This window comes from Rosa chinensis, chromosome 2 (assembly GCF_002994745.2).
Source record: "Rosa chinensis cultivar Old Blush chromosome 2, RchiOBHm-V2, whole genome shotgun sequence".
NCBI classification, from domain to species: domain Eukaryota; kingdom Viridiplantae; phylum Streptophyta; class Magnoliopsida; order Rosales; family Rosaceae; genus Rosa; species Rosa chinensis.
In genome coordinates this window covers 29775682-29792597 of record NC_037089.1, presented here as the reverse complement: position 1 = coordinate 29792597, position 16916 = coordinate 29775682, and the positions used below count along the sequence as shown (strand labels likewise).

The 16916-nt window shown below is 38.6% G+C and overlaps 1 protein-coding gene across 1 annotated transcript; it reads left to right on the top strand.

Annotated features, from left to right (window-relative positions):
- The first annotated feature begins 6231 nt into the window (after nt 1-6231).
- LOC112184084 lies at nt 6232-6621 on the top strand. The gene has a single exon (XM_024322374.1). It carries the CDS (start codon nt 6232-6234, stop codon nt 6619-6621), a length of 390 nt encoding a protein of 129 aa, XP_024178142.1.
- The last annotated feature ends 10295 nt before the right edge of the window (nt 6622-16916 follow it).

The following is a 16916-nucleotide window of genomic DNA, read 5'->3' as shown; positions in this document are numbered from 1 at the left end:
CTCTCTGACCCACATAAAGGTTGTTCCTAAACTGGTTATGTGTTCACCATGGGTAAGACCGCGATATCTTGGAGGTCTATAAAGCAGACCCTAGTCACTATATCTTCGAACCATGTGGATGTGGATTGGATCCATAATTACGTAGGTTCGAAGCAATTGTGGTTTGAAGTCTACCACAAATGAGCCTACAAGCATTTATGAGGATAATGCTGCTTGATTTGAACAAATGAAGCATGGCTACATCAAAAGCGAAAATGCCAAGCATCATCAACAACAACAGACTCTCTTCAAGATTAAAGTGAACTAGGTTCGATCTGAGGACAGTATGGTAGATTGTTTACTAAGTCAATGCCTAATTTCACTTTCGAGAAACATGTTGGTAGCATCGTTTACGGAAGTTTTCCAAACTCTCATAACCGTAGTCATCAGGGGAAGATGCAGACATTAGAGGGAGATGTCTACATGTTTGGTCTCGAAACGTGAAGGGTGTGTTGTACTCTTTTTCCCCTTTGACCAAGGTTATTTTTGTCCCACAGGGTTTTTGTTTCTCGGCAAGGTTTTTAATGAGGCAACGAGAGGAGCACCACATTTGGGCGCGCGACACAAGGGGGAGTGTTCAAGTACATCTGAATTATGTGTCTGGCCCAAACTCTAGTTACTTGTCTAAGTTGTAATAGGGTTTGTCTTACAGATATTCTCGGAGATATCTTTGTAGATATCCAATTAATTGTACGATTATGTTTCTTTGTAAGACTCTGATTCTTCTTTTGTAATCCTCTATATAAAGAGACCCCTATTATCAATGAAAGTACAACTCAATTTTCTCCCAATTTCAGTTTTTCTAAAACAAAAACAAAAACAACAACAACAACAAAACTGAACACCTATCTCTCTCTAGCTCTCTCATATCGAAATCCGATATGCCTCTCTCCCTCTACTTATTGCAGTCGACCACCATATTTGGGCATTAACTGAATTCCCATTCCCTTTGATAACCACCCATCACCGAAAAAGCATAAAGCCCAGCTTCGCCCCACTCTCCAAACCATGTTCCTCCCTATCCAAACCCTCTAAATTCCTCCTCATCTCCATGGCTTCCCTCGTCTTCCTCACCCTCCTCACCCTCACTCTCTTCCTCTCCCTCTCCTCGGCAGCATGCTACCACTATCATTCCACCACAAGCTCCGTCACTTAGATCCAACTCGCCTGCAAAGCCACCCACTTCCCTAACACATTCAATCCTCCCTCACCCAACTCCTTAACCTTCCCCCGAACCCAACCCTAATCGAGACCATCAGACTGGCCATCCGGGTCTCCGACGACGACCATCATACCTATGTCGCCAGCTCTGTCATCATACGTTATCCCTTTGTCACCGTCGATGAAGTCGTCGTAGGTCCGAAACACCTCATCCGAAATGGCATTGATCTACTCGTTGCTAAACTTGGCCTACCGCCACTAAGAGCGTGGTCATTTTCTCCCTGTTAAGCTCTCTGTCATGGTTGACGTCAAATTGGTAGAAAATCCTCTAGACCTTCTCTGATTTACTCCCTTTCGTCGCCATTATACCCCATAATTAATTTTCTTCAATTCTCTATAGGGTTTGAAAGGGAAGAAGAGGAATTGGTACATGCTGTAATGTGATTGGTATAAATGGAAAAGGAGTGAGGGACCAAAAAAAAGGGAAAAAAGGAAATCTAATTCATCTGAGGGGTTTTAATTTGTTGAATATGAAAATTACAGGGGAGTTTGGTTTGGTGGGTGTGGATTTGGAAGTGGAGGGGTTGCAGTGGTCGCAACATGGAGGAAGAGTTAGGTCTGTGGGAGAGAAAGCCAAAGTCAGAGAGTGTCAGAGAGGGTGAGAGAGAGAGAGAGAGAGCTGTAAAAATATTATATTACCCTTTAATAAATAATAATTACATAAAGATAACGGTATTGTTGACGGCATACACCAAAGTTGGGTCGGGATTTGAAAGTCATGTATCGTTTTGATAGTTTCTGAAGTACGTTCACCAAAATTTAGAATGGACCTATAGTTGTATACTGTTGTTAAAATTTTCCCTTATCGAAATCAAGTAATTGACAAGAAATAATAAACAACAACATAAGAATAGGGATAGAGATTACCTCGCATTCAAATATTCATAGCTTTCTATAAAGGACAAGAATTTTTTAGAATTAGGTGTGTTAAGGTTTGTGGGTTTCTAAAATTTTGGCTATGTCTGTTGAAATTGTGGAGATATAAGACTGGGGATTTGGGATATGAGTTTCTGCAAGTAATTTATTAGCATAGGTTTGCACTTTTACTTAGATTGGCATAGATTTGCTTAGATCAACAGAGGGGAGTCGAGAGAGAGAGAGAGTAGAGATAAGGTTTTGGGACTAAGACTGAATAAGGGAAGTCTCGAACTCTAGAAGGTCTGACTCAGACGTTAGTGCTCCAATGTGTGAAGGCACATGGTAATCTTAATCTAAGGGCTATTAGTGAGCCGAGTATTAAAAATAACATAAAAATATGGTTTTTATATAAGAATTGGATACGATTCGGCATACCGAGCCTATCTCAGAAATGCAAACCTATACCGTACCAAGGCTTGCAGTGTGGTTCGGTATTCCCAAACCGAAAATTCAGTTACCAAAGCTCGGCCCACTGAGACTAATGGTTCTGTTCGAAATGTTTGGTTCAGCCTACTTTAGCCCAAAATGCCAGGCCTATAGGTACCAAAGTGTTATTTGTCTAAATTGAGGAACCTTAATCATCAATAGCCGATAGTTCATGTAGTGTTTGGAAAATTTTCCCTTTTGAAAATGAATTTATTGAGGGGAAAATGTCACAAATAGTACTCCAACTTAAAGTGATTCGACACTTTAAAGGCTAGTTTGGGATTGCTGTGACTTTAAAAAAAAAATTGCTGCTTCTATGTTGTGAGAATAATCAGTTGTGAATTAAAACAATTTCATGTTTGGTAAATAATATTTTTAAAAGTGCTGTCAGTACATAAAACAACTTCAGAGTCTGTTTTAATTCACAGCAGTTTCTAAAAGCAACCTTTGGGCTGCTTCCAAAATTTGCTGCTAGTGACCTATAACTTTCAATTAAAACTGTTTTCTATTTATTTACCAAACACAATAAAATCTAAAATTTTAAACAAAAGCTGATTTTTTTTAAAGCGAAGCAATCCTAAACGGGGCCTAATACCCGAAGCTATGAAACTCTCACTTTAGTATCTCAACTTTTATCCGGTCATATATTTTGCTACATGCCGTTAAGTTTTCTGTTAAAATTGAAGATATTTGGCAATATCATACATTTTATTGAGGGTGGTTTCGTCAAATGACATATTTTTTAGTAAAAAGACATATTTAACTAAACAATAATATAAATAAATTTAAAAGGACAAATACTGTTTATTCCCTATACTTATAGAGAGTTGACGTTTTAGTCCCTGACCTTCCAATTTCACCTAAAAACTCCCTAAACTCTCCAATTTCACCAAATTGGTCCTTGCCGTCAACTTTCCATCAAAAGCTCTGTTATTTTGCTGACGTGACATCCATTTCACATCAAAATGTCTATTTTACCCTCATTGACCAAAAAAAAAATTCTCTCTTTCTGTTTTCTTTTTACCTATTCTTCTTCCACCATGTCCTTGCTCTTCGGCCTTCTCTTCCTCCTCTCTGATCTCTTCTCTCTCTAATTCAACCTCATCCCTCTCTAATTCGACCTCCGCTTTCTCCAATTCGACTTGCTCTCCCTCCCATTTGACCTCCTGCTCTCTGTCCAGTTGTACCTAATTTATCACACCTCCGACCTCATCTCCGTCGTCTCCAACATGCTCTCTCTACTCTTGCACCTCCTCAACTGCACATCTGCACCTCCTCAACTACCATCAGTTCACATATCCCACACATCCCAATTACCATTAAACAACTATCCACAACCAACATAAACCCAGTCTCTTTCCAAGACAAAATTTGAACAAAATAAGCAAACTAACACATCAAAGAAAACCAGCTTGTTGAAAACCGGGCAGGAATCAACGACCTTGGAGGCGAAATCAGTAGGCCCATCACCACCTAGATGGAATCCAAGTTGAAAGCTTCGGAATTATTGGAAAACTTGGAATCCAAGTCGAAAGCACCGTAGATTCTCATCCATATAGGGCTCGCTGTCCGGCTCAGTCGACTGAGCTGTGGCAGAGGCCTGCCTGAATCCCACCCGAGAGGTTTTCCGCCCAAGTAGCTTGACGGATGTAGAGATCGTGTGATTGTCAGAAACGGTGATTGCGTTCTTATTGATCTGATTTCCAGCCCAACACTTATATCTATGAATCTATCCCTGTCGATATTTCTGGAAAAGAAAAGAAACAGATCACGGAGGAGAGATAAGGGTCCAGTGGATCCAAGATCGAAAGTTGGGGGTTTGAAGAAGAAGATGAAGACACTGGGGCCGATTTGTCGGAGGGCTTGAAGCAGTAATCAGAGCTTAAGAGACCTGAGAAGTCGTTCATGGTGTCTGGGCTTTCTGGTTTCTTGTTAGTCTCTTGTTGGTCTTTTTGTGTAAAAACAACGAAGGATCTGGAGATGGCTCTTGTGTAAAAACAACGGCGTCTCGGCTCTCCCTACCCCTTTTTGTTTTTTTTGAGTTTTGAATCTTTCTCTTTTTAATTAAAGGTGTGGAGATGGAGAGAGAGCTGGGTTTGTTTTTGGAAGAAGAAGACGGAGGTAAACAGAGGAGGGGAGAGAGCTGGAAGAAGAATAGTTAAAAAGAAAAAAAGGAAAAAAAAAGAGAAAAAAATATTATAAAAAAAAAGTGAGGATAAAATAGACATTTTGGTGTGAAAGGGATGCCACGTCAGCAAAATAACGGTGCTTTTGACAGAAAGTTGATGGTAAGGACCAATTGGGTGAAATTGGAGAGTTTATGGAGTTTTTAGGTGAAATTGAAAGGTCAGGGACTGAAAGGTCGACTCCATATAAGTATAGGGAGTAAACAGTATTTTGTCCAATTTAAAATATAACCCAAAAACTTCATCTCTTCCGCCTAGAAAAAAAAATTCGTCTGTTCAAACGTTGCATCTTTTGCATTCCCAGATTTGTTTTACAAGAACCCAGTAACAGATCAACAATTTTGAGTTTAATCTTGAGGGCCAACGGTTTGTTGATAGAAACTCGACGAACCCAATGGAGCAGCGGTGTTGCCAAGCATGTCTGGTGGTTAGAGATCTTCAAGCCAAGATCTAATTTGCACTTAAATCTGGTTTCTATGCAAGAGATTGCTTTTAGGTTTTTTTTTATTTTAATGAAGAAGATTGGTGAATGTCACGTAATATATGTACAGTTTGTTGGTTGCCCAGATATAGAGCTCGAGTTATTACTACAGTTTGATGTAATTTTGTCACGTAATATATTTACAACTTGCTGGTAATATTAGGCACTAAAGTTTGTTAGCCAAACTTGGTTGTGAGCGTAGAAGGCAATTAGATTGAAGATTTGAATTTTGTAGTTTTGTTGATGGAGCAGTAGCAGAGAGAGAGAGAGAGAGTGAGATATGGGATGAGAAAAAAAAATGCATTGAGTTGTAAATCATGAATTGCAAAGAAAGAGATGGAAAGACAAATATGTAGTTGCAGAAAGAACTTAATCGACGTCGTTATAACAGTAGGTATGAAACTTATTCAGTAAAAACAAGTTGAGGTATCAAAGTGATAGTTTTGAAACTTGAGGTACTAATATGCCTAATGGTCTATAATTATGGTACTATTTGTGACATTTTCTCTTTATTGAGTGGTCCTAGGTTTATTAAATGGGTTCTGTAATTGAGTTGTAGTTGGTTGACCATTTATAGATATAGTTGTTTGTCTACTGAGATTTTTGTAATCATATATGGGGATGATGTCTGCTTTCCAATGCTCACATATGGCTTTATTTGAATATTAATTGTTCATAGATTCTTCGTTCCTATTTTCTAAAGAAAGCTGAGATTTTAATAACAAAAAATTTGCAACCATGTGCCATAGTAGGCTAGAGCTACATATATGGTTCTAGGAAACATGGAAGCAATGGAGAAGCAATCAGATGGGGCTAGGAAATGGTTTGAAGACAAGCCACCAGAACAGTGGAGTAGGTCACATTTAGAACCACTTCTAAATGTAACATACTCCTAAACAAATTGTGTGAATCATGGAATGCTTCTATACTTAGGCATAGGGATAACCGATTTTCACCATGATGGAGGGGATGAGGATGGGTTCCATGACTAGAATGGCTGACAGAAGGGTTGCCAGCATAAGATGGACTGATATGGTTGGCCCTCGAATTTCAAAAATTATTGAGAAGATTGGCAAAAGAACTTATGAATACATAGCACACATGTCTGGGGAGTTTTTGTACCAAGTGGCTGGAGGCATGTATGGGAACAAGCATGTTGTTGATTTGGGCATGCATACATGCACATGCTGGATGTGGCAACTAAGTGGAATCCCTTGTGTCCATGCAACATGCGCTATATTTGCAAAGAATTTGGAACCTAGCATGTTTGTGGACAATTATTTGTTACCCTCTACTTATCTTGATGTATATGATCCTAACATCTACCCCATTGTTGAAGATGATGATTAAGAGCTAGTGGACTATCCAATTGCTCCTCCACCATACAATAAACAAGCAGGGAGGCCTAAAATGAAGAGAAACCAGAAACCTGGCGAGGGAAAAGAACCAGATGCACCTGATGCAACAAGGATGCCTAGAAACCTTTATGGAACAAAGATGACATGCATGACATATAAGCAGAAGGGACATAACAAGAGAGGTTGCCCAACCATTAAGAATCAATTTGTTATGCTTTTGGGATATGGAACTCTAGGGTTTTTTTCACCAACAGTGTCTGTACACTTAGGGAACTTTCAATATGATACTTGAACTTACAATGTTATCAATGTGATACCTGGACTTTATATTTCATTTCAACCCGATACTTCCGTTAGTCTGCAGTTAGTAGTCCGTTAAAAATTTGTACGTGCCGTGCATGTGACTGAATTTTAGAGGGTAAAATTGTCCTTTTATTTATAAAACAAAAAAGTACAAAAAATTTAAAGCAATCTTCTTTTGGAGTTCTTCAATCTGAATCAAACGAAAAGGAACGAGAAATTTCTAAAGAAGTTCATAAATTCTTCAACCCACAACGAAACAGAAAGAACCAAAAAAATCGATATCAATCCTTCTCATCCCAGGCCAAGCAATTCATGAAGACCTCCATGTTGTTTCCCCTTGCACCCTGTTCTTCACAGCACCCAATTACCATCAAATCGATATCAATGTTAAGTGATCTGAGGCAGAGCTCAGAGAGTCTCTCGAAGAGTAGTTTCTAAGGGAATGGGGTTAGAGTTGGACTGGGGTGGAGCTTCTTACTTGCATGTGTAATGACCTATGGCAAATTTGTTGGAAAAGTAAATGGGTCTTTAAGATCACAGAAATTGTTGCTCCGATTGATGCTCGTTATTTCATTCAACCTTAAGCTATTGCCTCAAACCCGTTAGATCTGGTTCTTAAAAGAATAAAGAGATTGTTTTTCAGTGAGTTGGACTTCTATAATTAACCTCTTGGGTGAGCGCATGCGACTGCAGGACAGCCAGTTGCTCTTCTACCTTCCTCATTGTTTTTTTGGAAATCGTCTACCTTCCTCATAGTTCTTCTTCCTCCCACTCTTGTTATTTCTCTTTGTTAATTGTCCAATTGTTCCTCTATCTGGAATTGATAACGGACTACTCCCACCTCCAATTTTCATTCAATTTTGGTGAAAGGGAATTAAGTATTTCTGTATTTGGGTATTATTGAACTTGATTAGGATGCTAGAATTTTGCAGAATTTGAGAATTTTGTGTAGTTGAGAAGAGCCCCAACTTATTCTCAGCCCAGTTTCATATGCGTCAAAAATCTTCCCTACCAAAGTTGATTTTTTTTTTTTTGTGGGTATTTCTTTGGTGGTGCCTACCTTCACGACCAATCTTGTTAATTGAGTCAGCCTTATAGTTTATGTGTTGTTCTTCAAGTTTAGGCCTTCTGGGTTTTGTACTTTGTCCCCCCTTACAGAGTCCCATCACCAAACATGGATCAAATTGGTGTTGTGCAAGGAAAGAGGAGGATGGATAAAGTACTACGAGTAAAGTTACTCAAAGATATCCTGATACCAAACAACCAAACAATCCCATAACGTTAATGGGAATTGAAGAAGCAACTAAAGAGGAGGGATCTTCGCTTGGGCGGTAGAGGAAGAAGAAGCTGAAAAAGAAGGGAAAAAAACAAAGAAAGAAAGAAAGAAAAGAAAAAAACTTTTGAGGGTAAATCAGTCTTTTTGCCCTCACTTAGTGTCTCATGTGCATTACATGTGATCAAGTTAACAACTCCGTGAAGGAAATTGACTGGAGGTATGACGTTTATAAGAAAAAAATACGTCTAAGTATCATATTGATAACATTGTAAGTTCATGAATCATATTAAAAGTCCCCTAAGTGTCCAGAGCTTGTTGGTTGTTGGTGAAAAAAACCCGGAACTATATTATAGTATTTAGCAGAAGGTGTTATATATGTGATTGAAATGTTTGGATTAAGCACATGGATTGCATTTGAACAGGTTTTTAGACGTTAATGTCATATTATTAAACATTGATCTTTGATTGATTGTAATTTGATTATTTGGGTAAGACATGTTCAATTGTATGGAAGTAGGTACATGATTATTCTCAGGAAAAAAAAAAAAAAGAGAGAAGAAAAAGAAGGTAGATGATTATTTGGTGGGAATATTTGGAGGGAAAAATTTAATACCACTTTGGTTTTTTGGAGTTAGACTAGGAGAGAGGGTGGACATACTTCAGATCAATGATTTAGGGGTATTATGGTCTTTTTTACCTCAGTTTTGAGTCACATGCGCGGTACATGGACTAGAGTAACAGTGAAGTAACGGATATTTGACTGAGGTATCCATTTAATCACATTGTGAAAGTTCAGGTACCATTTTGATGACTTTGAAAAATTGAGTATTATTTTGTCCGGTTCATGAAAGTTTTGACCCCTCTCATGAAAAAAGCTCTTAATTAAACAAAGGGTGCTTTTATTGACTCTAATAGACCTCTCAATTTAATATTTAGGGCTCCTCATTTTTCTAAATCTTTTAAAATGGACTAAATTCAGTTTGTCTCCTCCAACTTTGGGGCAAACATCAGTTTGGTCCTTGATCTTTTTTTTTTAATCATGATGGTCATTGCATTCCATTTTCCATCAAGTGTGTCCAAAATTCAAATTTGGCTCAAAACGTGACGTCAGATGCTGACTTGGCACCGACATGAGGGCCCACTTTACAAACTTTGACACTCAGTTTGGACGAAATGTCTAAACTACCCCTTGTTACCCATCTTCTTCTCCTTCGATGACTTCACCTCTCTCTCTCTGGTTTCAAATGGAAGACGACGATGTTTTCAACCACCTACCACCTCCTCCAGCCGCCCCTGTGCTACCATCATCATCGACTCTCCTTCCCACACAGACCACAAAAATCCAGGTGCCCCAACCCGATCTACAAACTCTATAACCACCTCTCTGCAGAGGATCTGGGATTAGTAATTGCAAAAATTGCAGACTTAGCGAACCCCTATATGCAGTGGCGGAGCCAGAAACTTAGGGTTACTGGGGCACAAAAAAAAAAAATATCATAACATAAAAAATCTTAGAAAATAACAAAAAATTTGTGATTGAGTTGAGAGTCGATACATGTTGGAACTATGCTTTTTTTATTTTAAAGAAAAATCACCAAAAAGTAACAATGAGTGACCGACCTAGAATTTCATTCTAGTAGAGGACCTTTAGAAATTAAAAAGAAAAAATTTAGAACTCAAATTATATATCAAAATTACTGAAGTTAGCACGAATCGAACCCTAGACCTGCTATGTAGGGAAAAAGTGCAAGATCAGTGCACTATACCAGTTGTCTATGATGCATGGTAACTCTAATTACTTATATGGTAAAAAGTTCACTGGGTCACGAGACCCAGTGTGCCCCTATGTGGCTCTGCCACTGCCTATATGGGTTTAGCTCGGATTCAAGATCTGCCAAAATATACTCGAAATCTGCCAACTAATTTGGCGTCGCAGGAGTAAGGATGTATAGAACTTCTACTTGCTCAACTCGAAAATGTGTAATGCTTCGTTTGAACCTGTGAATCCTTGAAACCCCAGAATCATCGAACCCAACACTCCTTTCTTTCTCATCGCCAAATTCATAGCTTCAGTCTTCTTCTATTGTAAGTATCTTCTTACTACCCTTCTGTTTTCTTGTTTTGGATGATTATTGGAAATTAGGGATTATTTTAAGGTTCAAATTCTCAATTGAGTCAGTGTATTAGGGTTTAGGGTTATTGCTAGCTAGCCTAGTTCAATCTTTCTTCTCAGCTTCTATAGCTGCTCTCTATATCTAGTTAAGCAGATTATTTCACAAGATTGGAAGAATTGCAAATATCATTCAAGTTTAAAAAAAAAAAAAATTATGCATCGATCAGCCTTTTATCAGTGCTTAATTGTTTAGGTGTTATTGTTCATTCTTGGATACGCTATAATTGGAGGATGGTAAAATAGATTGGAAAATACTATGGGATAGGGAAGGTGTTGTTTATATTTCTCTCTGTTTGATGGTTGCGTGAAATGAATTATGATCGGCATGAAAGCAATAATAGAAACGGTTAGGATTTGGCTTAATGGGATACTGAAATAAATTAGGTATGGGCTTTGACTCTATTTAGCTTTTATATGGGCTTAGAGTTCTGCGTGTCTATTGTTTATCAGTCTTTGGTGAATGAAATCATGAATATGTACACCGTGTGTGTGACTTATCCGTTTAGTAATACTTCTCTTTCCATATTTACTTTGCATTAGGCCTCGTCAACGGGCCGGGCCGGGCCTTATATATTTTTAAATAATAACAGACCGGGCTTTATTGTAAATCGAAGGATCCAAGCCCGTCCATATAAAGCGGGCCTTGCGGGCTTTTTCAGACAGGACCGGGCCGGGCATTGCGGGCTTTATTTATTAATTCAAAGAAACTAGGAAAACCTACCGTTGAATGTGATTATTACAATAAATTATGAGTGTGATTAAAAATTTAGCCAATTTCAACATAGTTTAGAACCCGATCGAATTGGTCAACCGTTGTCACTTGTATGTCTTTTTGGTTGACCGATGGCATGACGACCGCGAAACGTGCTTATATTTTTACATCACGTTTATAAATATTCCATCGATGGATGTGCGTGAACATAAGATAAAATTTTCAAATTTTAATTACAAATACGTTGGACTATACCAATTTGCCTCCTAAAGTTATATGACTTATACATTGCATTTAAATCGTTGAGGTCCATTCTACAGCAACCAAGAAGTGGAAGATGAATTTGGAGAAACCAACCGCTCGATGGAGAGATTGTAATGTTTTATGGTTGTTGTAAAAAATCCAGCCAATTTAGTTCTCGTTTCAAATTCGATCAACTAGGTCAAACTTAGTTACTCTTATAAACCTATATTTATATATCATACACTCCAAAGAGCAACCTCTATAAATTCAAATAAAATGAAAAAACCGACCGGTGGATGTGATTATTGCAATAAATTATGAGTGTGGTAAACAATTTAGCCAATTTCACCATATTTTCAAACCCGATCAAATTGGTCAACCGTTGTCACTTGTATGTCTTGTTGGTTGACCGATAACATGACGACCGCGAAACGTGCTTATTTTTTCACATCATGTATATAAATATTCCATCAATGGATGTGCATGGACAAAAGATAAAAATTTCAATTTTAATTACAAATACGTTAGCCTATACCAATTTGCCTCCTAAAGTTGTATGACTTATACATTGGATTTAAATTGTTAAGGTCCATTCTAAAGCAACCATGAAGTGGAAGATGAATTTGGAGAAGCCAACCGCTCGATGGAGAGATTGTAATGTTTTATGGTGGTTGTAAAAGATCCAGCCAATTTAGTTCTCGTTTCAAATTCGATCAACTAGGTCAAACTTAGTTACTCTTATAAACCTATATTTATATATCATACACTCCAAAGAGCAACCTCTATAAATTCAAATAAAATGAAAAAACCGACCGTTGGATGTTATTATTACAATAAATTATGAGTGTGGTAAAAAATTTAGCCAATTTCACCACATTTTCGAATCCAATCGAATTGGTCAACCATTGTCACTTGTTTTTTAGAATATATATGCACATATTCTATATAGAAGTATGAGAACTTCCACACACACATATATCTATATATATATATACATATAAAAACACACACACACACACACACACACACACATATATATATAAACATACACATACACACACATATATATAGGAAGCCGTTTGAGAGTGGACGTCCGCAACCCAGAAAAAGTGCGGACGTCGCTCCTCTAGCCTTGATCCAGTGACGACGGCTTGCCGGAGGGACGCTGGGGTCATGCGGAGGGGTCTGCGGTCCGGTGGAGTCGCCGGCGACGGTTCTGGGGTGCTGCACAGAACCTGCAACTGCAGGTGAGGTGGCTGCCTAGAAACTGGCAAGCCTGACCTCCTCCGACCTCAAATGCCGTCCAAAAGAGGTTTGGGACGCCTCCGGTGACAGGACCCGCCCCGGATTCACCTTGAATCCAAAGTGGTCCTGCGGGGCCCACCTTAGAAGAAATTCTACCAAAAATTTGGCGGAACTCCCTCTAAAAGTGGACTACCCAAAAACCTGTAGAAAGACATTTACACTTCTAAAATAATCCACCCTTAATTTTCTGGAGCCACCATTCTCCCTAAATCACAACACCTCCCATTTCACAAACAATTCTGAACTTAAGAATATTAATAACATGGGTTATCGGAGCAATCTAATGTACATGCGTACAAGATGATAAAATATAAGATAAAGGACCGATACTTTAATAATACGGAAGCTATGACAGCTATGCCTCAACCCCATGTACGCTCGAGCTCAAGCTAAACTGACCTGCAAACAGGGCATTTGAAACCGAAGGACCCAGGGGAAAACATTTAAAAACCATTAGAGTGAGTGGACGAAAAATAAGTAATTTCGAATGAATAAGTAAAACGTAATGCTTTCCCAAGTTATTCTCTAAAATCTCGCATGCAGTAACAATCTTGAAAATACTTTTAATCATCATCTTTACTGCAATCTTAATCACGTAAAAATAGAACATCTTGCAATCTCTTAAAATCTCATCCTCAATCCTTATAAAAAAAACATCATTTTCCAGAGGCTCATTTGATGACTAGAAAGGACTGCTGTCTAGTCATCTCATGCCATCAGGAGGGGACTGCCACCCAGATGATGCATCGGAAGGGACTACCAACCGGATTAGGAGGCGGTGGGTAGAAGGGACTGCCAACTAACCACAGGTAGTTAGAAGGGACTGCCGACTAACTACCTCATGTCACTTGGAAGGGACTGCCAACCAAGTGACTCACCGGAAGGGACTGCCAACTGGGATGTAGTCTGGAAGGGACTGCCGACCAGACTATTACCTAGAAGGGACTGCCGACTAGGTAATGTACTCATGCGCCGAAGATAGCCTCCTCAATAAACTGGAAACAACCTCTTTCAATAACTTGCTTTCGGGAAGAAACTCGATATTGCTTCAATAAATCATTAATAATTCACCGAAAGCATAACTTAGGATTATCTCGCTAAGTCAAACCTCAATATCTCAATAAATCGTCAAAAGTATAAATCAAATACTCTGTAAATCAATAAATGCTTTCGGAAAAAAAAAATCTCAATCTAACTTCAAGGCTGATAAGTGCGGAGCTCAAAACTCAATAAATCTCGATAATTCAGTCATGCTCAAATATTTGCTAAATCCTTCGAACTCGTAAATCCTCATATAAACTTATATTCGAAATCAATAATTCTCATAATATTTTCTTAATCAGTCACTTCCCGAAAATCGTTTCCCAACTCAATAACTCATAAATAAATAGCTTGAAAAATCTATTGAAAGCCCTCGGGAAGGAAATCCACTGAAAATCCCGTAACTCATAGAGCATAATAAATCTCAAGAAATCAAGCTCATAAAATCATAATACTCAATAATTCAAATAATAAATTAAACCTCAATCGGAAAATAATAATATACTGCATGCACATTTAATTTAAAATAAATGTCCACTCACAGTACTGTTTAGGCGACCATGCAAACGGTTTCCTTCGTCGAGCAATAACTCGATACGTCGTCTTGTACACAATTATAATTCGTGAATAACTATCCGGAAATTAAACACGATTCCCACGCCATATCCTCATAATTCAACATTTTCATTTCTTCTCTGATTCAACCCAAATTTTACCTCTAATACAAATTCATTAATTCAAAGGTTCTGAGGCAGAACCAAGAGATATCCGACGGTTGGATTCTCGTAAATCGATAATGGAATTCTAAATTCCGGAAATTCTTAATCGATTAAAAACTTCTCCAATTCCAACCAAATTCACATATTCAACCTCTACAAAAATTATAGGATTTAACTAGCTAAAAAAAATAGAATTTAAATTACTGTTTAAACGCACTACTGTTCACGCGCGACACTGTTCATGGCGGTCAACTCCTCCTCCGGCCATCAAATTTCAACCACAGAATCATCTCAACATTCTAAGCATTTTTCGTAACTGTGACCAAGTGAGAAAATACCTTGAAGTACTCCAATTTTTGCCGATGAACACAAACCCGGAAATCTCCAATCCACCAATTTGGAAATTGTTAATGTTTGGATCCGTTGGGGATCTCTAGTTAGCTTAAGAGAGAGAGAGAGAGATTGACACAAGATGTATAGTGGTTCGTTTCCCGCCTTAGCGGGAAACTACGTCCACTTGAATGTGTACTAGTGTGTCGAGCCTTGCGGCCTAACAAGATTACAAGAGATGTAATGGGATTGGATTGAAATGGGAGGAGGCATTCCTTTTATAGGTAAAGGAAGCCATCTCCTTTACATGGTTTTCGATGTGGGACAAGCAAAGATAACTATTCTAGTGTAGAAAGCCTAGTTGTGAGGGTAACTTTGCAAGGCCGGAAAGGTGGCTTCCCGGCGACGGATGTGCGACTTCCGGATACCGTAGCGTAGCTTGAACATAAGGCTACAAGATGCATGTCTCGGTTGGGCGTCACCATGGCTTGTGGGTGTCCCAAAGAGGGTGTTACTTATGCTTGGTGATGTAGTAAATACTCCATATTGTTGGAGGTATGTACAGAAATCCTTCAAATTCACCTTCCAAAAGTGGAAATTTCAGCTAGAAGTCTTGAGGGAAGATGATCAATGACTCGAGGCGCTCCTAATAGAACCAATTTCACCTCTGGAGATAGCCGGAAACTGGAGAATCTCGCCGGAGAAGCAAACTGTTACAGTAACAATTATTGCATAAATTAGGGGTTTTCCGGCCAAATCGCTGATACCCACTAGTACCACCGTGTAGAGGAGGAAGAGACGGTCCAAGGACAATTGGAATCACGACTATCGGACTCCGGACGGTGAAGAAATCGGAAAAAGAAGAAGGGTGGGCAACGCGGGGGAAGAGGGAGAGAGTCAGGGTAAGTTCTGAAATGGAAACTTACCTCGGTAAGTTTCCTTATATAGAGAGAGTTACCTTTCACATACGAACTCCGATTTTTACGTACCACATATGCACGCGCTCAGTTTAACGTCCTCTACAACTTTCATGAAGAATATTTTCTCAAATTTTGACCCAAACAAAAAGTCAACTTTTAGGGCCCCCTAAAATGTCGAAACGGAGCAAAAAAGTAAATGTAAATGTCGTTTACGCATCGAAAGACTCGTAAACTGGAAAATTTAGGTTCAGGAAGTTACATCTGGCCTCCCTCCAACCAGCCCCGTGCTGCCGCCGCCGCCTGTTGCATCGACGTCCGCACTTTAGCGAAAGTGCGAACGTCCGCTCCTGATCGAGCCTCCATATATATATATATATATATATATATATATAACACATACATACATACATATATATATATATATATGTTAAAGGAAAAACATATTGTGTGCCTTCGTCAAAGCAACTGACGGAGAGGGAATCAAGGAATCAGTGATTACCATCAATCAGCGCAATTACGGATCAATCAGCATTGCGTATCATCATTGTAATTGATATTTCCGTTGTAATTCTATCCCTATATAAAGGGACTATGAAATGAAATGAGTAGACCATTCCAATCTCAATTTTAGTTTAACACGTTATCAGCACGCTCAGAGCCAATAGTCAAAAGAAAAATTCTAGCTTCGAAATAGCCAAGAAAAAAACTCTAGAAGAAAACCAAAACCCTAAGAAGAAAAAAAACTTTTTTTCTTCACTACCGACCTCAATAATTAGACTTCTATAGACCGTATTAAACTCTTATTTTAATGTGCCGCATGTCCACTGACTTGATTCAACGTGCCCTGCATATTTTATGAAGGAAATTTCCTCAAAAAGTGAATCAAATAAAAAAATCAACTTTAGAGCCCTATAAATCTTTTTATGAAAGTAAAAAAAGGAAGAATCTTATTATTTACCGTTCAAATGACATTAGGTACCAGCCGTAACAATGACGGTGGTTGCAAACACCTCAATCTCCTTCAAACTACGGAAAAGCGCAAACCTCACACAAACTAGAATTCTTTGGCTTTGAAGCTCTACAGACTCTTTAATCCAAAATCTTTCTAAAAGTGACTGCCTCTTCCCTTCTCCAGTCACTTATATAGTTATATAAAATGCAAAAAACGTTAATCCATCGCGATCATTCAAAATCGCAAGGACACTACCTTTACGATTATGACACGTGTCCGGACACAACCCTTAATTATTAGTGCTAGCGAGCCA

Bases quoted from the DNA above. Each gene is read 5' to 3' on its own strand.
- LOC112184084 (XM_024322374.1), top strand. From the start codon at position 6,232: ATGGAGGGGATGAGGATGGGTTCCATGACTAGAATGGCTGACAGAAGG.